The following is a 25,696-nucleotide window of genomic DNA, read 5'->3' as shown; positions in this document are numbered from 1 at the left end:
ACACCCGCAGAACGGGAGAAAACATCTGCAAGTCATATATCTGACATGAGGCCAGTATCTAACATATATAAAGAACATGTACAACTCAAAAACAAAAAGACAAGCAACCCATTTTCAATTAGAGACCTGAAGAGACATTTCTCTAAAGTTGCTCCACAAATAGCCAGAAGCCACATAAGGAGAAGATGATCAACATCATTTATCGTAAGGGCAACACAAATAAAAAACACAGTGTTACCCCACTTGATACCAACTAGGATGGCTATCATCAGAAAGACAGAAAAGAGCCAATATTGGCAAGATGGAGAGAAACTGTAACCCTCATGTCTTGTTGGTGGGACTGAAAAATGATGCAGCTGCTCTAAAAAAATATCCTGACAAATCCTCAGAACGTTCCACACAGAATTACCACACGACCCAGCGTTTCCGCTCCTAGGCATATACCCCAAAAGGACTGAAAATAGGTATTCAAACAAGTACTCACACATGAATGGTCAGAGCAGCACTATTTCATAATAGCCAGGAGGCAGAAACAACCCAAATGTCCATCAACAGATGAACGAACGGATAAACAAGGAGAGGTGAATACAGACAATGGAATAATATTCAGCCACCTCAAGGAAGGACTGACAGATGCTACCATGTGGATGAAGCTTGAAACAGACTGCTGAGTGGAAGGCGTCACAGAAGGCCAAGTATGATATGACTTCGATCGTATGGAAGCCTAGACGAGGTAAATAATACGGTGACAGAAAGGAGAACAGGGGTTGCCGAGGACTGGGCGGATGAGGAGACTGGGAGGTATTTATTCTCGAGAGAGAGAAAGGAGGAGCTAGTGAAGCAGCAGTGGCAGGAAGGGATGCTCAGCGAAGACAAGAGTATGGAAAGTAGAAGGGCATGTGGCATGTCTGAGAAATAAAGAGCGACAGGGACAGGGGAGACGGGGAAGAAGAGGGACTGTAGCAGAGGGGCTGGAGAAAAAGGCAAGGACCAAATCACGAAGGGCCAGGCGCTCATCCAAGGTGTTCGGATTTAACTGCAGACAAAGGGGAACCACCAGGAAATCCATCAGCACGTCACATGATCCGAACTGTCTGTCCGAGCAGTCTGGTGGCACTGCGAAGAAATAACTGGACCAGAGAAAGCCCAGGGGTAAAGAAGTTACTAGAGAAGCCCAGGTGAAACTGGCCTGCACTGGGCAGGTGGCAGCAGGATGAAGAGGAAAACTGCAGACTGTCTGATCAGCTCTTTGTGAATTTAAGTCAAAAGCTGAAGGAGAAGTATTGGGGTCCAGCTTGGGTGAAGAGAAGAACGGTGATGCCATATTCTAGAGGAGAAATGCAAGAGGAACGAGGAAAGAAATGCTCAGTGTAAGATGCCTGCAGGAGGAGTTCCCGTTGTGGCTCAGGGGTTAACGCATCTGACTGGGAACCATGAGGGTGCTGGGTTCGATCCCTGGCCTCGCTCAGTGGGTTAAGGATCCGGCGTTGCCATGAGCTGTGGTGTAGGTCACAGATGAGGCTCGGATCTGGCGTTGCTGTGACTGTGGTGTAGGCCAGTGGCTACAGCTCCAATTCAACTCCTAGCCTGGGAACCTCCGTATGCCGCAGGTGCGGCCCTAGAAAAGACAAAAAAATAAAATAAAATAAAAAATAAAATAAGATGCCTGTGGGAGTCTAAGCAGAGATTCCAGTGGACTGCCCGAAGTCAGGGAACGCAAGCAGAGGAAAACTGCAGGCTAGTAGAGCGTTCAGTTCTAACTAAACTAGCGCAGCAGCAGAAAATTCTAGGAAGACTGGGTAAAGCAGCAGTTCTCCAACTTTGATGTGCATCAGAATCCCTGACAAACAGATGGCTGGGCCCTGCCCCAGTGTTTCTCGTTCAGCAGCTCTGGGGTGGCATCCAAAATCTGCATTTCTAACCAGTTTCCAGGCGATGCTGCTGCTCTGACAACCACTGGAGTAGAGCAAAAAAAGAAAAAGAAAAAACAAAAGCAAAAACAGAAGCCTGGGATCCTGAAGGACACCAAGGCCCGGAACAAAGCTCTTCCCAGGAACTGCCTTCGTCCAGGAAAATACGTTCTCTAACATTTACACCGTGATAAAAAGTCGTGTTATGGGTATTTTACCACAGTTTAAAAGAATTACACCATCACATAATAATCTAAAGGGGGAGACGGTTGTTAAACCTGCCAGCCCACATGGTACTATGGAAACAGATGCTCATTTACCTCTTTGGCTGAGAATTCCTTCAGGCCTAAATATTTCTGGAGTCTCAAAGGCAAAAATGCAGTCGCTCTCATGGACTGTTTCCAGGTCGTCTGTGTCACAAAAGGAACGATGGAACCCATCATAATACATTTCTGTTAACACAATCTAAAAATGGGAAAAATGTAAATAGTTGGATAACTGGTAAGTCGATGTGAACGGATCTCCCAATCCAGCTGTGAACCTCTCCGGACTATCAGGGCTGCAGGGACCTGAGGGCTCGGAAACCCTCATCGAGCCCATGTGATTTGCCTTTAATAAGAAAATCTGAGAAGCACAAGATTCTCTGTGACTGTGTAAAAACATACTCTGATTTCTTCCTGCCTTCCTTCCGGAATTTCTTTTTTTTTTTTTTTGCTTTTTAGGGCCACCCTGGTGGCATATAGACGTTCCCAGGCTAGGGGTCGAATTGGAGCTGCATATATCAGCCTACACCACAGCCACAGCACAGCAGATCTGAGCTGTGTCTGTGACCTACACCACAGCTCACAGCAACAGTGGATCTTAACCCGCTGAGCGAGGCCAGGGATCAAACCCGTGTCCTCATGGATTCTAGTCAGTTTTGTTACCTCTGAGCCACATTGGGAGCTCCAACCGAAAGCAGAGCGCTGTGACACTAAACCCAGAGTTCTCTAAGTTTTGGTGAAAAGACTCAGCAGATATAAAGTCTAATACCCTTGTTTCATGGGGGGAGAAGTAAAGAAAAGCGGGGTTACTTGCCAAAAGTTATATATTCAGTCTGGCAGCCAGGACAGAGTCCATATCTGACTCCAAGACTTTCTCTTATCATTAAATTCCTTCTTTTCAGAAGAAACTCATGGACATGGAGAACAGGCTTGTGGATGCCAAGTGGGGATGAGTGGGAGGGACAGGAATCTGGGGTTAACAGATGCAAACTATTGCCTCTGGAATGGATCAGCAATGAGATCCTGCTTGTAGAGCCCTGGGAACTATGTCTAGTCACTTGTGATGGAGCATGATAATGCGGGGGGAAAAAAAAAACGTATACACGTATGTGTGACTGGGTCACCTTGCTGTGCAGCAGAAAACTGACAGAACATTGTGAACCTGCTATAATGGAAAAAATAAAAATCATAAAACAAAGAGTTTAAAAATTAAAAAAAAAGAAAAACAAAATTCATATATTGAAGTAGGGAAGAAATATCAACACAAAACACAAGTTACTGATTCACTGAAAAAATAAAATTGTCCTGCTACAGAAAAATAAATAAATAAATATTCTTCTTTTCGGGTTCAAAAATGTCAAATAACCATGCATATTTGTATTAGAAAAAAATGAAATCAACTCAAATGTCCAACAACAGCAACTAGTTAACCATACTATAGTCCTACTCAAATGATAAAGCTATTGCAAAGAATGAGCTGCATGTATTTGCACTAAGAAAATATAAAATACAAAAAGCAGGTAACAAATTCAACTGGTGTCCACGTGGGTTCAATCCCTGACCTCCATCAGTGGGTTAAGGATCCGGCGTTGCCCTGAGCTGTGGTGTAGGTCGCAGACGAGGCTCGGATCTAGCGTTGCTGTGGCTGTGGTGTAGGCCGGCAGCAGCAGCTCTGATACGACTCTCGGCCTGGGAACTTCCATATACCCCAGGCAGCCCTAAAAAGCAAAAAAAAAAAAAGTAGAGAAAGAAAAATGTTACTACACAGTTTCATTTTCATAGAATATTAAATAGAGTATATGCACAGGAAAAAAAATATGAATGAATATACAACCTCATATTAAAATTAGTAACTCTTAAGTTCTAAAATACTTAGTACAAGATACTTGCATTTTCTAAGTTAAATTTCTGAAAAGGTTTGAGTATTTTTTTTTTCTTTGTCTTTTTGTCCTTTTAGGGCCACATCCGTGGCATATGGAGGTTCCCAGGCTAGGGGGTCCAATCGGAGCTGTTGCTGCCAGCCTACGCCACAGCCACAGCAACACCGGATCCAAGCCGCTAGTCTGTGACCACAGCAACTCGGGATCCGAGCCACGTCTGCAACCTACACCCCAGCTCACGGCAATGCTGGGTCCTTAACCCACTTGAGTGAGGCCAGGGATCGAACCCACAACCTCATGGTTCCTAGTCACATTCCTTAACTACTGAGCCACGACGGGAACTCTGATTTGAGTGTTTTATAAAGCAGGAAAAATAAAACTTGGGGGGAAAAGACAATGGGAACATTTAGAGACCGCATCACATGCTCCGCAGCACCACCTAGTGAAAAAGCACTGGGCTGAGCCTGAGGCGGTTCCAGCCCCACCCTGCCACCAACCAGGCCTGTGACTGTGAGCAAGTCACATGATCTCCCTGGGCCCCCCCCACACCCCCGCAAAGGTTGGACTGGGCCCATAAGGTCCCTCTATTATCACAAACATAATATGAGTCTATGAAGTGAAAGCTGCTGGTGGCATATTCTACAAAATATAGTCCCCAAAAACCTACTCCTGGCACATTTTTCTTCTAATGAGTGTAACGACCACACTGTTTTCCTCTGCAGGTGAACATGCAGGGATAATTCGCTTGCTCCAGCAAACTGAGGTCTAAAGCAAATCTATAATTATACCACTCCTCTAAACCACATGCAAAAAGAAACAGAGAATGCTGGAAGCTTTAAAGATATAATCGGCTCTGCCTCAGACATACACCTAAGCCTCCCTCTCTCTTTTTCCTTATCTTGAATTAAAAAAAAAAAAAAAAAAAATCAATGAGCACTTCAGAGTAAGGAAGAATATGAAATTGTATCAATCTACCAGTACTTGGCTCATCAACATGAGATACTTGCTATATCAGGGAAACTGCTGGCTCTATTTGTTTTACTGTGGTAACGACGCAAATGAGGTCATAGGAGGTCAAAGTACAAAACACCTTCATTATTCCCGCGATTACATGACAGCTTCCAGAAGTTACCTAGGGAAAAAATATTCAGCCATCGAATCAGCCCTCCTTGGAAAATTTTAAACAGGGAATTTTGGTCCCAATTAATTGTAATGTGTAATTAAGTTTAAAAAAAAAATGTATACATCAGTGTGTCAAGCCACAAACAGGCCAAAAGGATTTGGGGTTAATTTAATTACTTACCAAAAATTTGCCCAAAAAAGAAAGGGGGGGGGGTAATACAACTTTCCTTTCCCTCATCTAAACAAGGTAAGAGACTCCAGTTCAACTTTACAAAAATAAACCAAATCTAGCATCTATACGTACTGTACTAGCAAGAGCGACTGGTTGAGTTTTCTAAGCCTCTCTGACCTTCAAATCCCACAGGATGCCCTTGCTGTTGCTCACACAAGCATCCATAAGAATGATTTAAGAGGGGTGAATGAATTATACTTTATAAAGCTAAAGAAGACAGTCTTGGTGAAAAGCCACAGCTTTTCCTTTTAAATACACACACGCACACACAATTAAATGAAGCATGCAAAGGTTTTGCATAGATTTTTCTCGTTTGGATCTATCTTGATTTTTTTATGTTTCCCTCAGCACTAAAAGCAACTGGTTCAAATGTCTATCTAACCCTATTTGGCAGAGAACTGCTCAAAAAAATTCCCGGAGACGAGAAAGCAGCACTTTTGTGGCTCATGTGTAATGGGGCTCAGCAAGCTTATTACCTGATCAGTGGGGATCTTCGTTTCCATAGACACTGCTTCCCGAAGTCTGGCGACAGTCCCAGACAGAGGCACGGCCACGCCAATCCGCATGCAATGAGAACATTTCCCTTGATACACTACAGTGACATAGAGAGGCCTGTACAGATCAAAGTCACATCTCCTCATTAGTCACTTACTTCAACTAAAATACAGAAGCAAAACCCTGATCTGAAACCAACAAAACTGATGCTAACCCACACCTTTAGCTGGACCTGAGTAAAACTATCAAACAATAATCAAGAACTCTTGGAGTTCAAGTTGTGGCACAGTGGCTAACGAATCCGACTAGGAACCATGAGGTTGCAGGTTCGGTCCCTGGCCTTGCTTAGTGGATGAAGGATCCGGTGTTGCCGTGAGCTGTGGTGTGGGTTGCAGATGCAGCTCGGATCCTATGTTGCTGTGGCTCTGGCAGAGGCCAGTGGCTACAGCTCAGATTCGACCCCTAGCCTGGGAACCTCCATATGCCGCACGAGTGGCTCAAGAAAAGGAAAAAGACAAAAAAAAAAAAAAAAAAAAAAACCTCTTGGGAGTTCCCTGGAGGTCTAGTGGTTAAGACTTGGCACTTTCACGCTGTGGCCCAGATTCAATCCCTGGTCTAGGATTGTTGAGATCCCATAACAAGACACTGCCCACCACAGCCAAAATTTAAAAAAAGGAAAACTTTGGAAAAGGCAATCTTGATGCAATAAAAATACAGCATATCGATACTCGGTTCTATGCTTTGCATTTTCTTTAAAACAGTGTTAACTCCTAGAAATTCTGAGAAACAGTTCGAAGAAAGTAATTAATTAAAAATGGAATGTGGAGTTCCTACCGTGGCTCAGCGGAAATGCACCTGACTAGCATCCATGAGGATGGAGGTTTAATCCCTGGCCCTGCCCAGTGGGTTGAGGATCCGGCGTTGCCATGAGCTGTGGTGTAGGCCAGCAGCTACACCTCCGATGGGACCCCTAGCCTGGGAACCTCCATGTGCCTCGGGTTCAGCTCTAAAAAGACCAAAGAAAAAAGTGGAATGTAAGGTCTCTACAGGCTCTAGAAGGCACTTGACAACCTTCCCCTGCCCCCATACGGTGGGTGGATGACCCGACCAGCCTCCAACCAGACCAACCTACTCACCCTGCAAACTAGACAGGCATTTCTCAATTTCTGTAAGGCTTTCATAATGCTTATATTCAATTTATCACTAATCCTATTACGTGTTTAAATGTGCAAGAAGCCCTATTAGGAGTCTACAGAGGAAAAGGAATACATAGAAATAACGGTCTTAGTTTTATTAACTCTGTTCTTACCTTGTGTGGGGTAGAGGAATTGGCAAAGAAATGCAGAGGAAAGGATCAAAAGTGTTGCTCTGCTTCTGACAATGAGGACATGTCAAAGAAGATCTTCAAAAAAATAAAAGCGTAAGAAGACATCCACATTAAGATCACCTAGAACTACTTAAGCAGACAACATAAGGGACAACTTAATTTGCACATACCTGTACTGGGCTTGAAAAAGTTCTTGTACAAAAGTGCTACAGACAGGAAAAGACGGTCCCTCGGGCATCATATCAGTCTCTGACGGTGGCTAAAAAAATAAAGTACAATTTCATAGACTTAACAGCTGCCAATTCTCGACTGAAGATGAACCTGAAAACATCACGAATGTCCCTTGACCTCCTTTACCAGATTCAGAGGTTTGAGGGAAAGGCACCTGCTAAAGGAACCAGAACACAGCTGCCGGGACACGGGTCACGTGCGTGCATCTTCCTCACAGGCTCTCCCAGACGCGATGCGCACCCCCATCTCGCCACCCCATCCACACAGTCGGGCCATCCTGCCCCAGGGTGCTCCAATCCCCCTCCCACTCTCCAAGGGCCAACCTCTTCCAGGAAATAATTTCCTCCCAACCATTCAAAAGCACCAGTTTTGGGAGTTCCCACTGTGGCTCAGCAGAAACAGATTCAACTAGGAACCATGAGGATGTGGGTTCGATCCCTGGCCTCGCTCAGTGGGTTAAGGATCCGGCACTGCCCTGAGCTGTGGTGTGGGTTGGAGATGCGGCTCGGATCCTGCATGGCTGTGGTGTAGCCCGGCAGCTGTGGCTCTGATACAACCCCTAGCCCAAGAACTTCCATTCACTGCAGGTATGGCCCTAAAGAAAGCAAAAAAAACCCCACAAAAGCACCAGTTCCTCCCGAGCCTCAGTTCTCCAGGGCTTATTATTAGCTCTGATGCTCCTTTAGGCCTAATCCTCCTCCTTCACATTTTACTTTCCCGTGTTGTGTCCCTCCCCCTAACAATCAGTGCTGAGTACCTGCCGCCGTGTGCAGAGAGCAGTGCCAAAGGCATCAGGATACAGAGACACTAAGACACTGGGCCTGACCTTGAGTTCATCTCCATCTGATGGGAGAGTCAGCCACCAGCACAGAGTCATGCGATGGGACAGAGCATTCAGGCACCAAGGATCCTGAAGCAGGATAATTTAATGACTCACCAAAACGGGCAATTTAAAATGTGAGGGACAGCATTACCAAAATTCATAAAAGCTGTGAGAGGAAAATAACACTTTGGTCTTAAATATTTCTATTCCATAAATTATTTTACCCATCACATGATGACTACGTAAATAAAAATAGCATGAGTCGGTTTCTTAGGAAGCGTAATCTAGGGTTCGGTTCCTACACTCAAATCTAATCCGAACAGCTGAGACGGCCACACGCTTCCTTTTTGATTGTATATTCATTCATTCCAGGGATCTAGAGGCCAGGTCTCATTGGAATAGAAAGCGCATGTCTGCTTTAAAAACAGTATAGTAAGGAGTTCCCATCGTGGAGCAGTGGTTAACGAATCCGACTAGGAACCATAAGGTTGCGGGTTCGATCCCTGGCCTTGCTCAGTGGGTTAAGGATCCGGCGCTGCCATGAGCTGTGGCGTAGGTTGCAGACGAGTCTTGGATCCCGAGTTGCTGTGGTTGTGGCTGTGGCTGTGGCATAGGCCGGTGGCTACAGCTCCGATTCGACCCCTAGCCTGGGAACCTCCATATGCCACGGGTGCGGCCCTAGAAAAGACAAATAAATAAATAAATAAAAAATAAAAACTGTATAGTAAGATGGGATCACTTAATGTTCGTCTAAAGCTGGTCATACCTGCAAATGTGTCCCCTCTCATGAACAGGTAAGCTCCTTGGAGACAGCGTCTCATCTCTGATGCTGCCAGCACAGTGGTAAATATGAGGAAATAGCCTCTAAGTACCCATGAATTTATACTCACCCAGAGTTTGGTCAATTTCACTCTAGCAACTAACTGCAACCACAACACACTCCTCGGAGGAGGTTTGGAAAAAGAATCTACACTCACTCCTTACACTGTTCACCGCTTGGCCACTGGGCACCTGCTCGCTGCTCCCTGACTGCCCTGGGGGGTGCCCTTACCTTCAGAGGAGGCTGCCCACTCTGCTTCACCGCATGATTGAGGTCTTCATGAACTCGGTCCAAAAGCCAGAGGAGAAACTCCTGGGCGTCATGCTGGGAATTTCCTCTATATTGCAGTGCATTCTTTGACACGATACTCTAGACGGGAAACAACAACGACAACAACAAATCAACATGAATAGATGTGAGTTCCTGGCTTTAAAGATGACCTCTTCATGGGAGTTCCCATTGTGGCTCAGTGGTGAACAAACCCGACTAGCATCCATGAGGACGCAGGTTCCATCCCTGGCCTCGCTCAGTGGGTTAAGGATCCAGCGTTGCCATGAGCAGTGGTGTAAGTCACAGATGCAGCTTGGAGCTGGCATTGCCGTGGCTGTGGTGTAGGCCAGCAGCTGCAGCTCCAATTTGACTCCTAGCCTGGGAGCCTCCATGTGCTACAAGTGTGGCCCCAAAAGAGTAAAAAAAAAAAGAAAGAAAGACAAAAAGAAAAAAAGAATTTTTAATGACATTTTGGTCAAATAAGTATCACAGTGTTAGATTATAAGCCAAAGTATAAAATAAACACGTCATATACCTTAATAATAAGGTAAATGATTGGGTGAATAAATAACGGGAAGAGACAAATCTTCCTTTACAAAGAATCCTAAGTAATTTATGTCACTAATCCCCCCTCCAGGGGTTGGCCCTTAACCCCCGACCTTGAATATGGGCCCTGAGAGTGACTTGCTTCCAAAAGACTGGAGTATGCAAAGTGAAAGGCTGTGGGTGACCTGGTTAACTGAAATTAAGATCATGGGCTCTGGTGCATACAGCCCAAATTCTAACCTCTGTCCTACCACTTACTGTATTTGTGAGGCCTGGACCACTCTGCTCCAAAGTAAAAGGAATCATAATGACTCAGTGGGATGGGTAGGTGAGAATGCATTCAAAAGATTTCACATGTAAATGACAGATAAGCACTAAAATGTGAGCTCTGAGCACTGGATCTGGAAGTAAGGAGAAAGGAGGAGAGACAACTGCACAGAGGGAGAGCACTCGAGGAGACAAATGAACCGATGAGGCAAGAGATAAGAAGGGTCTGTGATGCTGAGGCTCTGAGGGCAAATCTGAGAGCGATTTCAGAGTTAGGGCAGGAGAATCAATGGCATCTGTGACCTGGTGAATGTGGAAAGTGAGGAAGGAGGCACTGATGTCATTCAGGTGTCATATCTGGATGAAGGGGCCACTGGTAAGTCCCCTCATGAAGACATGATAAATAAGGAAAATGGCTGGAAAAGAGGGTGAGGAGTTCCCATTAGAATCCACTGTATTTGCAGTTCTGTGGAGCCTCCAAATGGAAGGATCTGGTGAATACCTGAAAAAATACAGATCTGGGGCTCAGTGGAAGACTCTGTGCTCAGGACCAAAATTTGGGAGTCAATACATGGGGGGTACTTGAAATCATGAATATAACTAAGACTGCCAGACAAGATCATGAGAGGTCAAGCCAGGCGACAGCATATGGAAGACGGCTATAGGTAGGGGCCCTCAAAGGAGGCCAGAAAAAGGCCATCACAGGTGTGGCACGTAGTTCCCGGTGGCTCAGAGGGTTAAGGACCCAACACTATCACTACTATGGCATAGGCTCCATCCTGGGCACAGGCACAGAAAAGGATGGAGCAAGAAGGTCAGAAGAATGGAGTCCCGAGAGTCAAGAGAGCTACCAAGGAGAGAGTGATCCATAGTGTTAAAAGCTGAAGAATGATAAAGTGCACCAACGAACAAATAACTGTCCATGGTATTTTCCAATTAAGATAATAAGAGGAGTCCCCTCATGGCTCAGTGGTAACAAACCCAACTAGTACCCTTGAGGACCCTGGTTTGATCCCTGGCCTTGATCAGGGGGTTAAGGACCCTGCATTGCCATGAGCTGTGGTGTAGGTCGCAGACACAGCTCGGATCCTGTATGGCTGTGGCTGTGGTGTAGGCCAGCAGGTGCAGTTCCCATTAACCTGGGAACTTCCATATGCCGTGGTTGTGGCACCAAAAAAAAAAAAAATAGTGATAATAAAGATGAAAAAAGGGCTAGAATTTTAATTCAGTTATGAAGAACCAACACAACCTGACGAATAACAATGTGAATAACAAAAAGATGATTTACAAAGATTCGAATGTAAGGAGGAAAAAAGCCAAAGGGACAGAAACAAGAGAGACTACGGAGGCGTCACTGGCAAAACTCTCTAAGTGAACAAAGTGAGCAAAGGAGACGAAGGACCCGGGTTGTGAAAGGGTTTCAGGGACTTGAAGAACACCAACTGGATGCCACCTCAGAAACGGGTACACGAAAGGAGGAATGCTCGTGTGGGAACAGGTCTTCTCTGCACCACCGAACTTCCCCCAGGGGTCTGATGCCACCCGAATCACCAAATCTAATGTCTTCTCTCTCCGTCTTCACTTTCCTCCGTCTCCCTATCACATTCATATACCTGACATCACACTCCATCTTGAAATGGCTTGGCTTGTGGCTCTAATTATGGTCTCGTTGAGGAGAATCCAAACCAGAGCCACCGTCATAGGCCGCAGTAGAATGTGGGCTACAGAAGAAAGAGATTTCCCAGCAAGAGAAATGGGTCCATAAAAAACACCAGCAGCACCAGCAGGTGAACCTGTGGCTTCAGGATGGCAGAGAAACAGGTGACTGGGTGACACTATATTGAGTGACATAAAGAAATCAGGGATGACACCAAAGTCTTTAGTTCCTGGCTTAGGTGGATGATGAAATCGGGAACAGAGGAAGAGACTGGGGACTACAGAGCTTCGAACGTGCTGAGTTTGAGGTACCTACAGGATCCGCAGCGGAGTTAGGTCTGGTGCTCAGAAAAGAGATCTGGGCTGGAAAGGTAAATCAGAGCACATACGCCCATCACATGAGCATAGAGGAAATAACCCAGGGAACACTTAACGAGAAAAGGAAGCAGCTTGGACAGAAAGCTAAAGAATGCTAGCACAGAAGGGACAGGTCACAGAAAAGCAGCCCAAGAAGAAGGACAGCAGCCAGAAGAGAGTGGCATAACACAAGCTGAGGGAGAAGAAACTTCCAAGGGGATGGAAGCCACCATGTAAACCACTGCACAAAAGGTCAAGTAGGACAAGAAAAGTAAGAGCTTTGGGAACAGAAAAGTAAGAGCTTGACTGCCTATGCAATCTCTGTGATACAGATCAGAGAGGGTAAAGGAGAAGAAAGGAAATTGAATGGTTGTGCACGAAAACCACTCTTCATGCCAAGAAGCTTGGTTTAAAAAGGAAGGAAGAAAGATGTGTAACTCTCTGGAGGGGGCACTTACAGGACAGAGGGACTTTCAATGCCGAGGGAAGAAGCTAACAGAAAGGAGATTCTTGAAGAAAGAGGGCTCTTCGGGAAGCGGAGAAGGAAGGAGTGATTCAGAAAAGAGGTGGAGTAACTGCCTTAAACAGAAGGTGAGAGAGAGCGAAGAGGAGCTAAGCAGAGTTAGGGAGTCAGAGAAGTTATAAACAGAAAGGCAGGGAACCTCTGTTTTTCTTTTGTGGAGGAAGCAGAGGCCAGATTCCAAGAGGAAGTTTTAGGGACAGCAAGGTAAAGACATCTCGTGGCACAGAGTCGGGGCACACAAAACGCCGCAAGCATTACAAGCATCTGTTCAGGACCCTTGCTTTTACTTACTACCAATGGGGGGCTGGGGGTGGGGGGGGATTCTTTGCACATGCATCCTAAGAAACCCATCAGCTGAAATTGAATGCTTCCTCATGTGTCAAAGCAGAGATAGGATGAATAGTGTCCATCAAATTCACAGGGGAGACAAATCAATTCTCTATCAGGATTGCATCAAATCTGATGTATGCTTCCTGCCACTATCACTTCAGCTCCCCCCACCCCCAGCATTTACCTTCCAATCGCTGGGTACAAGGTGCTACGCTGAAGCTGCTCAGCAAGATTTCTGTTGGACACTCGATTAAACAGGCCACAGGACTTCTACCACCCTCTGTAACGAGGGTCAAAAACCTGCTCTGGATCAACCCCGCCCTGAATCACTACATCTCAAACTAACTGAAATTTCATAGCAAGCCTCACTGACCGCAGACAACACAAAAGGCTCCCTTTCCCTTCACAAGCGGGCTTCTTCCCGCCGCAGAGACCCCAAGGGAATACCTGGTTTACTTCTTTCCGAGACAAAAACAAAACACAGAATAAGCTAACAACCATCCTTTAGTGTGTGTGTGACAGAAGGAAGAAACACAAGTAGGAGTCAAGAAACCTGGGCTCGAGCGTGGCTCTGCCACATGCCACACACCCCATAGCACTGGTTATCTCGGGCAACTCCCCAAACCTGAGTCCTGGTTACACAACGAAGCAGCTGATCTGGACCACTGTGGAGAGCCTGGCCGCCCATATCTTTGGTTTGTCTTTTATGATTTCTTCCCTCATTAAATCTTAGTTTATTTGGGTTTTTTTTTGGTTTTTTTTTTTTGTTTTGTTTTGTTTTTTTTTGTCTTTTTGCTATTTCTTTGGGCCGCTCCCGCGGCATATGGAGGTTCCCAAGCTAGGGGTCGAATCGGAGCCGCAGCCACTGGCCTACGCCAAAGCCACAGCAATTCGGGATCCGAGCCGCGTCTGCAACCTACACCACAGCTCACGGCAACACCGGATCGTTAACCCACTGAGCAAGGGCAGGGACCGAACCCGCAACCTTATGGTTCCTAGTCGGATTCGTTAACCACTGCGCCACGACGGGAACTCCAGTTTATTTGTTGTCCTAAAATTAACCCTTCTCTATTTTTGCAGGCTTCTCCCACCGCTCCCCGCCTTTAGCCACCCCACGGTACAAGGAGTTCCTGAGCCAAGGATCAGACCTGAGCCGCAGTGTGACCGAGGCCACATCTGCAGCAACACCACATCCTTTAAATGACTGTGCCGGGCCAGGGACTGAACCTGCGTCCTGGCGCTGCAGAGATGCCGCCCATCTCGTTGCGCCACAGGGGGAACTCCTGCAGTTTTTTTTAAGTTGACCACCGCTAGAATGTCATCTGAAATATAAGCACTTCTACAATCTGAGAAATCACTTAAATTTGCCACTTCTATGAAAAAGAGAGTTATGAACTTTTTAAAAACTAGCCTTACGTATTCGTATCTATTTTATAGAATTTGGGTTTGGTGCTGGTTGCAAAAATATTAAACTGAACCTTTTGCTTTCAATCCTTTACATCCTCTTATACATAAATTTAACCATCATTCCAATTTTCCACCATCTAGCTACTAAACAATAAAAGTAAAAGTCAAAACGCATTTGTAGGGCTTTCAAGCATCAAAAAATTTCTTTTTACCCTTCAAATAAAACCTCAAGGCCTAGAACTAGAGAGACCTTTCTTTATCTCTTAAAGAAAGAAAAAGAAAAAATGAGCTGGAAGAACAGCGCTGAAAAGAAAAAGAACGAAGGGAGTTCCCTTCATGACTCAGTGGCTAAGGAACCCAACCAGGATCCATGAGGATGCGGGTTCAATCCCTGGCCTCGCTCCGTGGGTGAAGGGTCCAGCATTTCAGTGAGCTGTGGTGTAGGTCACAGACACAGCTTGGATCCAGCATTGCTGTGGCTGTGGCGTAGGCCGGCAACTGTAGCTCTGTTTCGAGCCCTAGCCTGGGAATTTCCATACGCCGCGGGAGCAGCCCTAAAAAGCAAAAAATAAAATTAAAAAAAAAAAGAAAGAAAGAAAAGAAAAAGAATGCAGTCTATCCAACTACAGCTATAAAATTAGACATGAAGTTCTTTCTTTCCACAGAGCCCTATAGGAAACCTGGGCTCCAAGGAAAAGCCAGTGGCTGGTTCACGACCTCCATGGGACTCCAGGAAGATGAGAGAGCAACGGCTTCTGGTGCTTTCCTTCCAGGGAGAATGGACATGGCAGTTATTGGTCTGACATGATCAGGAGGCAGCTTACTCTTGTGGGGAAAAGGCAGCTTCCCCCAAATGCATCAAACCAAATCATCATCCGCTTTCCTTGATTTTATGCCAGGAGGAACACAGAATTTATTTTCAGTGGTTCTGGGAAAAATGCAGAACTTGGGAGAACAATGTATTTACATTTTAAGAGAAAGACGAGTGTAAACAGCTGGTTCATAGATGGTATCTAAGAGTGGTTTCTGGACTGCGCTAGAACAAAGCAGAATGATAAGCACTTGCTTGAGAAGAAAAGTTTCATCTCTTGTATTTGACTTTCTGGTTGATGAAGAATACTTAACTAACAACACAGGGGATGAGAGGGGTACGAGTGGATGAATACTATAAAAACAGAGTAAAAAACCGTGATAGAGAAAGTGTCCAGACAACAGAATTCCCCGCCAGGGTACAGAGCACAGCCACTTCAGGGACCTTCACCCAGCCTTTCCTCCTGCATCTCTGGTGGGGGTTCTGCTCACATAACAGCACAAATGGCTGAGAGGCCCTCAGCCTTAACCAGCCAAGGCAACTACGGGCCCTTGAAAGAGACTCCCAGGTCTCCAGACTTTCACAGACACCAACCCTGACCCCGGAACGCCTTCCTCTCCCGTCTCCCAAACACGCGCCCCCTTCCTCAGCAGGATGGAGCTGGGACTCTGGGGGGAGAGGAGAGAGAAAAGGAAAGGAGCTTCCATGCCGGACGGAAAGACAACTCAGGGAGACAGATGAGAATGCGCCAAGCCCAGCCTGCTCAGGGGCTCATGTTTGCTCATAGGGGAAAGGGAGTTGATTCTGGCACAGAGCTCCTCCATCCTTCCAGACAGAGCCTAACAAAGGGTAACTCAAGTACAGGTGGTCCCTTATCTCCGAGTTCTCAAGATCCAAACTCAGGAGCTAAAACCGATTTGGGGAGTTCCTGTTGTGGCTCAGTGGTTAACAAATCCGACTGGGAACCATGAGGTGGCGGGTTCGATCCCTGGCCTCCCTCAGTGGGTTAAGGATCGGGCGTTGCCGTAAGCCATGGTGTAGGTTGCAGACACGGCTCGGATCTGGTGTTGCTGTGGCTGTGGTGTAGGCCGGCAGCTACAGCTCCGATTCGACCCCTGGCCTGGGACCCTCCATATGCCGTGGGAACGGCCCTAAAAAAGACCAAAAAAAATTAAAAATTAAAAAAATAAAACGGATTTGGATAGCAAGGGATAGCCACAGTTACAAGATTAGACAAGATTAACTTTCCGTATTAAACAAACTCATGGGTACCACGGAGATTTGGTGGCAGGGACTCGCTGCGGAAATAGAACAGGAAAGGGTGTATTATTTTTTAAGAGAAATGGCTACTGCATTACAAGAAATTATAGCTAAGACTGGAAGTAGGGGCAAGGGTATTAGAGCCAGAATAAAAGGGAGAAATATAAAAAGAAATATACCACAAGTAGTTCAGCCAGGTGAACAATGAGCAGAGATTTCTCAAAAGATCATAAAGCTATCTACATCGGTAGAAAACATAGCACCAACAGAAGACGTCAAAGAATTTAAACAGGGGTTGGAAGCTTCTGCTAGAAATGCAGCAGAAACACAAAGACTGCATTCTCAACATCCAGTTTTAAGCCCCTTCTCCATCCCCTTTAACTTAGTGTGTCGTTTTTCTGAGCCTTGGCTATTTTTTCTGCAAAATGGGAATGACAATACTTTTCTAAATTTATTATTATGAGGGTTTAATGCATTTTACACTCATTTGAAACTCCCAAAAATCATTCTAAACTCTAAACAGGTGCTATTATGTTAAGTTTCAAGCTAAGAGAAGAAGAAGGAAGTATCCTATAGTACTGTATAATCCTGGAAAATGCCAGACAATGAGAGGAAAATACCTAAAGCATTGGCTCTTGACCGTGGCTGCACATTAGAACCACCTGGGCAAATTAAAAACAAACAAACAAACAAACATACATGCATGGCAGCAGTCCCAGAGATGCTGATTTAAATGGGTCTAAGGTGGGACCTGACTTATCCCTAATTTTTTCTCAAATGCAATTTTCTTTTTTAACAATTCCACTTCTAAAGTGAGGCCGAGACCGAAAAAGATCCGTGGCCAGAGAAACTCTCAAGCTTCACTTCCAAGAGCATTAAAACTTATGGGAGGCTCTTTTGTCATAAAGTATTATACTAGTTATCAGATGTTATTCAGATTACCAGGACATACACTCTTGTATCTGTCTCCACCACTAGTCAGTGATCAGGAATGTCTTATTCAATATTATTTCCCCAAACCTAGCAAATACAACACTTGACACGAAAGTAAGTTAATATTTGAGCACTTGTATCAGGCTTTATACTAATTGCTTCCTGGCATTCTTTCCTAAAATTAATCCTCAGAAATCCCCTAGGCTGTTAAGTATTAACATTTTTACAGACGAAAAGCCTTGGGCTCAATAACGTGAAAGTAACTTGCCCAAAGTCACCACTCTTCTTCAACTTCATCTGATTAAAATGGCCTTAAAACATTTTTGTCCATAATCATTGTGTTCAAGAAATAATTTTTTCTCTTCTTTTTGTCTTTTTGTCTTTTATAGATCCGCACCCATGGCACATGGAGGTTCCCAGGTTAGCGGTCTAATCGGAGCTGTTGCTGCCAGCCTACGCCACAGCCACAGCAACGCCAGATCCGAGCTGCCTCTGCGACCTACACCACAGCTCACGGCAACACCAGATCCTTAACCTACTGAACGAGGCCAGGGACCGAACCCACATCCTCATGGATACTAGTCGGGTTCATTAACCACTGAGCCGCAACGGGAACTCCAGGAATTTTTTTCTCGTGTGCAACTTGGGACCACCTGGGGCCTGAGATTCTTCATTCTGAACGTCGTGCTCAATGCAGACCCAAAACATGTGTGGGAGACTGAACTACAGCTGCACCAAGCCTGAGGCTTCAGGGAGTTTATTTGCTTTTAAATAAATCCTTGTTAACCAGTGTTTGTTTTGCTGTCATTTGCATTTTTTCCTGTGACTGAAATATGGCCCAGAGACAAGAAGTTCATCCAACTGAGACTTTAGCATTTGAGGAATCAATCAGGAGGAATGTGGACTATGTCGGAAGATCAAGTTGCAGCATGTGGGGAACCATGCCCGGCCCCGCGTGTCCCAGGATGCTGGAGAAAGCAAACCCGCGTCGGCCATCGGCCCACCCAGGACCGCATCTGTCTCTCGTCAACAAATGTAAAAGGGGGGTGTTCCCCTTATAATGCTCAAGCTCTTAGGCTGGTGGAGATGCTTCTGATCCTGTCCATTCTTCCCACAACACTCTAACTAGCAAAGCCCAGCCAACTCCACAATCAGCCTGGGTCACCAAAATGTGTTTATGTATTTATTAATCCAGTAACTTGGGAGGGTCTTCTTTTTAGTCTCCTTGACATTTTCCAACGCAGTCTAAGATTCTTCCCAACTACGGCAAAACAGAGCTTTTAAAAAAAAAAAAAAAAATTAAAGGAGGAAGAAAGAGAATTCTGGCTACCAACCAACACAGAAAAAAACAACTATTCAGGGGAGTTCCTATTGTGGCTCAGTGGGTTAAGAATCCAACTAGTACCATGAGGATGCAGGTTCAATCGCTGGCCTCGCTTAGTGGGTTAAGAATCCGACTAGTACCATGAGGATGCAGGTTCGATCGCTGGCCTCGCTCAGTGGGTTAAGGATCCAGTGTGGCGTGGGTTGCAGACGCAGCTTGGATCCTACATTGCTGTGGCTGTTGCGTAGGCCAGCAGCTGCAGCTCTGATTCCACCCCCAGCCCGGGAACTTCTATGTGCTGCTGGTGGGGTTGTCAAAGGAAAAACCAAACAAACAAAAAACAAACACTCAGCCCTGATGTGACTAAAAGGTCATCACACGGGAAGAATAATAAAAATCTTCAACAGTGAAAACAGAAAAACTGAAAAAGCCATTGTAAATATCTAAGAAATTATTATATATCCCAATACCATGGAATGTTACAAATGTTTGAGAGTTTTAGAAAACACGAATAAACACATAATGAAATTAAGTGGAGGCGGTCCCGTCACAGCTCAGCAGGAATGAACCTGAATAGCATCCATGAGGCCTTGCTCAGTGGGTTAAGGATCTGGCGTTGCCATGAGCTGTGGGTAGGTGGCAGATGCAGCTTGGGGATGGCATTGCTGTGGCTGTGGTGTAGGCCGGTGGCTACAGCTCCAATTCAAACCCTAGCCCAGGAACATCCACAGGCTGCAGGAGTGGCCCTAAAAAGGAAAAAAAAAAAAAAAAATCAGGTGGAAAGAAGATACAAAACTACATTTGACTTTGATTTCAAACTTTTAAAAAACATTTTTAAAGCCCTTTTTGTTTTCTACCCTTATAAATATATACCAAAACATTAACAATCATTTTCTTAAATTGGTTAAGTTTGGGGGTGACTTCTATTTTGCTTCTTTACACATTTCAATATTTTCAGTTTTCTAAAATGAATTTGTTGATAACGATAACCAAGTGGTAAGGGTGATCGCAGGATAGCACACCCTGGTATTTTGGCCAAGGAACCCAAATCTAATGGATGGAAGACAGGGCCGGCTACAAACAAAGAAAAACAGACCTTATTTCTAACTGGGGTTTCGGTCCCAAATCCTAGAGAGTCAGAATGCACCGTTAAGAATTTCTCTTTTCACTGCTAGACAAACTTAGGGAGCCTTAAATCAAAGTTTTCTGCCTATGTTAATCCTAAACCCTTGGATCTTACCTCCAGAGGGAAAAGCGACAGCAGCCAGCATCAAAGAAGAATGAGGGAAAAAGAGAGAAAAATAGAGAGTTTATGCCTACAGCCACCCACCACCAGGGGCCTTTTTAGGCGTCCCCGGTTTGCCAGGTGGGAGGTGAAAGCTTAGCCTGAGAACAAGGGAAAAAAAAACAAAAAACAGCGAAAGCTTCCTGATCCAGTGGAGGGAAGCCGAGGGGAAAATGGGCTTGGCTTATGAACTCAGCACAGGGCCCTGCTCACCAGCACAGGGGTCAATGAATGTTCTCGGCGGACTGTCACTCCTCTTTGGGGTGGGAGTAAAGGGACCTACGGATCATCGGAGGGGAAATACTTCGGGAAAGACAAGGAGTGGGGCGGGCATGAGGTCTTGAACAACTCCAAGGCCAAACATGCATTTATTCCTTCTATAATCTGTGTGTGTGTGTGTGTGTGTGTGTGTGTGTGTGTGTGTGTCCACTGGCAAAATATACATCCTCTTGACTTTGAATATTTCGGTACTCGACGATAAACTGATCTAAAATGTTTTTGACCAAACAGATGATTTTATAAAGGGATCAAAATATTCTGGAAATAATCTTGCCTTGAATCAATATTCTATTATTGCATTTTGATAGCTGAAATGTCAATGAGTAGTCATCAGGAGATCTGATTCATAAGCAGACAGAGATCCAGCAAGGTTCACTATAAATTACGCATTCATATTGCCATAAAGCCAGAGCACTCCAAATACATTTTAACTGGCTAAAGAAGCTTTCAAGTCATGGGCTACCATATCACTCTTTCCCACACCCAGCACTGTGCGTGCTTGATAGTTAAGCCAAGCTGACTAGTAAGCTGCACACAGGTATAAGGCTGACCTGACCGCTTTGGTAACCATACGTTTGTTTTCGAAGTCTGTGAGTCTGTTTCTATTCTACAAATAAGTTCATGTGTATGCTTTTTTAGTTTTTATTTTATTTTATTCTGTCTGTTTACAGCCGCACCCACGGCATATAGAAGTTCCCAGGCTAAGGAACTGGGAACAGCCACAGCCACAGCAACACAAATCCAAACCCGGTCTTTGATCTACACCACAGCTCACGGCAGTGTCAGATCCTTAACCCACTGATCAAGGCCAGGGATCGAACCCACATCCTCATGGATACTAATCCTTGACCACTGAACCACAACAGGAACTCCTGTATGCTTTTTTTTTAGATTCCACATATACTGTGTTATCATGTGATGTTTATCTTTAACTGTCTTAGTATGATAATTTCTAGGTCGATCCATGTTGCTGCAAATGGCATTATTTCATTCTTTTTACGGCTGAATAATACTTCATTGCATATATGCCCCACATCTTCTTTATCCAAACCTCTGCTGATGGACACTTAGGTTGCTTCCATGCCTTGGCTATTATGAACAGTGCTGTAATGAACACTGGGGTGCATGTATCTTTTCAAATTACGATCTTCTCCGGATAGGTGCCTGGGAGTGGGACTGCTAGTTTATACGGCGGTTCTATTAGTTTTCTGAGGAAACTCCATACTGTTTTCCATAATGGCTGTGCCAATTTAGATTCAGGAGGGAATATTGTTAAAAGAAGAAATAGGAATTAAAACAATATGGCAATCCAGACCATTCATTATGTCTTACAGAGTCTCACTGTATAACAGAAGAGTGCAATCGAAGATGCTCATAATAAAGACCCTAAATCATCAGAGAGGAGGTCCTGTGGTGGCCCAGCAATAAGGAGCCCAACTAGTATCCATGGGGATGCAAGATCGATCCCTGGCCTTGCTCAGTGGGTTAAGGATCCAGCATTGCCGTGAACTGTGGTGTAGGTTGCAGACATGGGTCGGATCTGGCGTGGCTGTTGTAGGCTGGCAGCTACAGATCCGATTCAACCCCTAGCTTCGGAACTTCCATATGCCGTGGGTAGAGCCCTAAAAAGACTATAAATAAATAATCAAAGAGAGAGTAAAGTATGTCCAGGAGACCCTGAAAAAGTGAGTGTATAAAATACGCTATCAAGCCATCTATTAAAAAAAGTTAGGAGGTCCCATCGCGGCACAGCGGGAATGAATCCGACTAGGAACCATGAGGTTACAGGTTCGATCCCTGGCCTTGCTCAGTGGGTTAAGGATCTGGCGTTGCTGTGAGCTGTGCTGTAGGTCGCAGATGAGGCTTGGATCTGATGTGGCTGTGGCTGGGGCGTCGGCCAGCAGCTGTAGCTCCAAGTGCATCCCTAACCGGGGAACCTCCATATGCTGCGAGTGCAGCCCTAAAAAGCAAAAAAAAAGTTAAACTTTTAAAGACTTGATATTTAAATAATTATCTAGGAAATAACTTATATAAAAGACTTATTCCCTCAAAAAGCCAGATGAATGGGTTCTTGCTATGTTACTCAAAAAAGCTCATACAACAACAACACAAGGGCACAGAATATATTACGCTGAGAGGTACCCTCTTGGGGGACAGATGCCTCAGGGAGTCATCCAGCACTGTAACACTGGAGACTGAAATGCCATTCCTTCACGATAGCCTACAATTCAAAAGGTCAGCACACAAGCATCAAAGGTGCGCTCAAAACAATTAGAGTCACGAGGCCCAGAGAAAATTTTAGGTGGAACACGTTTCTCTTCAGCACTGAACCTCAGCAGCCTTTTGCAGGGTCCTGCACGCTGTCTTCCTACCAGGGTCCCTGTCCTACCTTCCAGGCTTGCTTTTCCCAGGCTGGGAAGATGGGAGCAAGGGCGGGTGGGCTGGCTGGTTGGTTTTTCCTGCTCAAGTGTCTCCATCACTCAGGTGTAAAGAAAACAACAGTTGGTAAACATCACAACCTGTGAGGCTGACATTATCACATGGCGATGAAAAGGAAAATAGGGAAACTACGGCTCAGTGACCACCCCAAGATCTCAGCCCTAGCAGGATTCTGAATTCAAATGGCATGGGTTCACAGATTTTTCAAAAGGAAAGGAGCAGACCTGCACCCCGCCTGCCCTCACCTTCCTCCCAGCACCATCCTCCCAGCGAGGCTGACAGCCTGACGTCTGAGAGAGAACTGGGCCTCACCACCAAGTGGGTAGGGCAGTTCCTACAGCCGAACCCAGCAGCCTGCCATCACAAGAGAGCCTCAGAGGGTTACCACCAACAGGTCTGCAACCTAGCTGACCCTTCCTCCTGAGGATGTAAGATAAAAAGCTGCCAATGCTCCTCTTTCTCTCCAGCCTGCAGGGAAATGAGGCTACCCTCCCTTCCTTCCTGTCACTATTAAAATCCTGAAATCATTAACTAGCAGCTAGTTCCCATCAGCTGCTGCTCTTAAAAGGGTTTGTCTTTCTACTTTATTACAATTTCCATGAAATCAAGACTCTAAAATGAGGGAGCGGGAGTTCCCGTGGTGGCTCAGCATTAACGAATCCGACTAGCATCCATGAGGACATGGGTTCAATCCCTGGCCTCGATCAGTGGGTTAAGGATCCAGCGTGGTCGTGAGCTGTGGTGCAGGTTGCAGATGCAGCTCAGATCTGGCGTTGCTGTGGCTGTGGTGTAGGCCGGCAGCTAGAGCTCTGATTTGACCCCTAGCCTGGGAACTTCCATATACTGCAGGTGCGGCCCTAAAAAGACAAAAAAATAAAAATAAAAATAACAAAGAAAATAAAATGAGGGAGATTTACCAACTTGTCACTGCTGTCAAAAGAGACTCTTCGTTTGGGGAAAGACTAAAGGGTGTTCCAAAGTAATGCATCTTTACAAAAGCAAAAAGAAACAAATGAATTTAACTGCATATCAAGTTGGTGATAAAGCCACAATAAGAACTATTTCAGGTGACATTGAAAAACACAATAATGTGACTATACAAGTCCTAGTAGGACATATTCTTTGGACAAAGATAAATACATAAATCTTAAACCTTTTTCAAATATTCACACTGTTGAAGGTAATACTGCGATTAGTATTCTGAGACTTAGGAATGCATTATGAGATAATGTACATGAGAATTTACCCTAGTGTTAAGAATAGGATTTTCAGTGTGGCAGAAAGGCAATACGGATGTAAGACCCACGGGGTTAAATAAAAACCCAGACATCCCGAGGGGAATTATTTACATGAATTCATGAGGTACTATCTCTTTAAAACAAATTACATTCCTTCCTAGCTCTGTCTACTTAGACACAGAGAAACTGCGCATATCCCTGATGCCCAGATTATGGTCTCTCGATACCATGTGCCACCAAAAGGAACCAGAGTTCCTTAAAGAAATGATTCCAGGTGTAGAGCAGGAAACATGAAAGATGAGCCTGGAAAAAACGTCCTGTGTCTTGGTTTGACACCGCAGATTACTAGGAGTATTGTGTGTCAAAAGGACTGGGTAGCCAACTTGCCCCAATCACCAAAAATGGGACAAGCTGGGCAAAACAATCGTACCTAACTGTGCAATTGACTGAAACACATCAAATATGCTTTTAAATCCATGAGTTCTTGTGGTTACGACAAAAAACTCACTAGCTTCGCTTGGAAATCAAGTAATTATTTTGAAAAACAGAAGACAAAGGGAAAAAAAACGCCATGTATTTATTTTGCCTTTCTTCTCCAAATTTCCTTTGGGGTAACCAGACAACCGACAACGGCAAGAGTCTCTACAGTGGCATTCTAGCTAACAAGGGAAGAGGAATGTTAAAATTAAAACATCACCATTTTTCAACCCTTAATGAACCAACTAATGGATCAGGGACAAACCACTGACAACTGCTAACACTGCAAGAGACACAAGCAGAAAGGACAGGCTTCCTGATGGAAGTTTATAACACATCCTACAAACTAGTTTTATTTAAAAAAAAAAAGAAGAAGAAGAAGAAGAAGAAGAAGAAGAAGAAGGTTTTTTAAAAAAACTCAACCCTAAGTCTCATTAAGCTTCTAGGTCTAACTTCCACCTTATAGGAAAAGCAGGGAAAGAAAACCATTTTCACTGAAACTATAGAAATGAACAGACATAATCAGACCACAGGAAGCTGCCCAGCAGTGCACTTCAAAGTGTGATGCACAGACAGGCGCCCAGCTGCGACGTTTTTTCACCAGTCCCGTGCTGAGACAGGTACGGAAATCAGAGTGAGCATTTAGAAATATTTAGAGCACACTGGCAAGTCCACGTATGTCCCCTGAGCCTCACAACATTTTCTTAATGGGGCTGGTTTTGTGGATGCCTTCTGAAACTTCATGTTTCTGGAAAAGTTTAAATGCCAAGCTAAGAAATGGATGCCACGTTTTGTACATAAAAGAAAAGGTAAAGGGAATTTTTGAGAAGTGAAATGATGTACTTACAGGGAAGCTTAAAGATTAATCTGGCAGCAATAAAAACTGCCAACAGGACAGAGCTCAGAGACGCAGAAGGTACGTAAGTGACCAGAGTTGGGATAAGCGCCGTCTTCATCACCACCTTCCGTTTCTGGAAGACTTACACGTGCAAGTTTCTGTACTAAACCCTTACTTACAGCTTCTCCTGTAACCTCATAAAAAGCACGTGAGGCTGAAGTTCTGGCTCTGCGACTCACTAGCACTGAATCCCTATATCCTACGTTCTTAATGGAACAGCAATGCTCCTTTCCCAGGGCTGTTGCCAAGATGAAATGAAAAAGTCGTATAGGAATGTACTTGGTAAACGATCT

The 25,696-nt window shown here is 44.9% G+C and overlaps 1 protein-coding gene across 1 annotated transcript in view; it reads right to left on the bottom strand.

Moving 5' to 3' along the window:
- The window catches only part of USP31 (ubiquitin specific peptidase 31), an 86,592-nt gene that overhangs the window by 40,940 nt on the left and 19,956 nt on the right, over positions 1-25,696 (bottom strand). Inside the window, exons 2-6 of the mRNA XM_021086476.1 lie at positions 9,335-9,472; positions 7,400-7,488; positions 7,212-7,304; positions 5,884-6,019; positions 2,231-2,375 (exon numbers count right to left, since the gene is read on the bottom strand). Coding sequence (XP_020942135.1) covers positions 2,231-2,375; positions 5,884-6,019; positions 7,212-7,304; positions 7,400-7,488; positions 9,335-9,472 — 601 coding nt within the window. The remainder of the gene's footprint in view (positions 1-2,230; positions 2,376-5,883; positions 6,020-7,211; positions 7,305-7,399; positions 7,489-9,334; positions 9,473-25,696) is intronic.

This window comes from Sus scrofa, chromosome 3, assembly GCF_000003025.6.
Source record: "Sus scrofa isolate TJ Tabasco breed Duroc chromosome 3, Sscrofa11.1, whole genome shotgun sequence".
Taxonomy (NCBI): Eukaryota; Metazoa; Chordata; class Mammalia; order Artiodactyla; family Suidae; genus Sus; species Sus scrofa.
The sequence above is the reverse complement of the archived record's forward strand: the minus strand, read 5'-3'. Positions and strand labels throughout refer to the sequence as shown.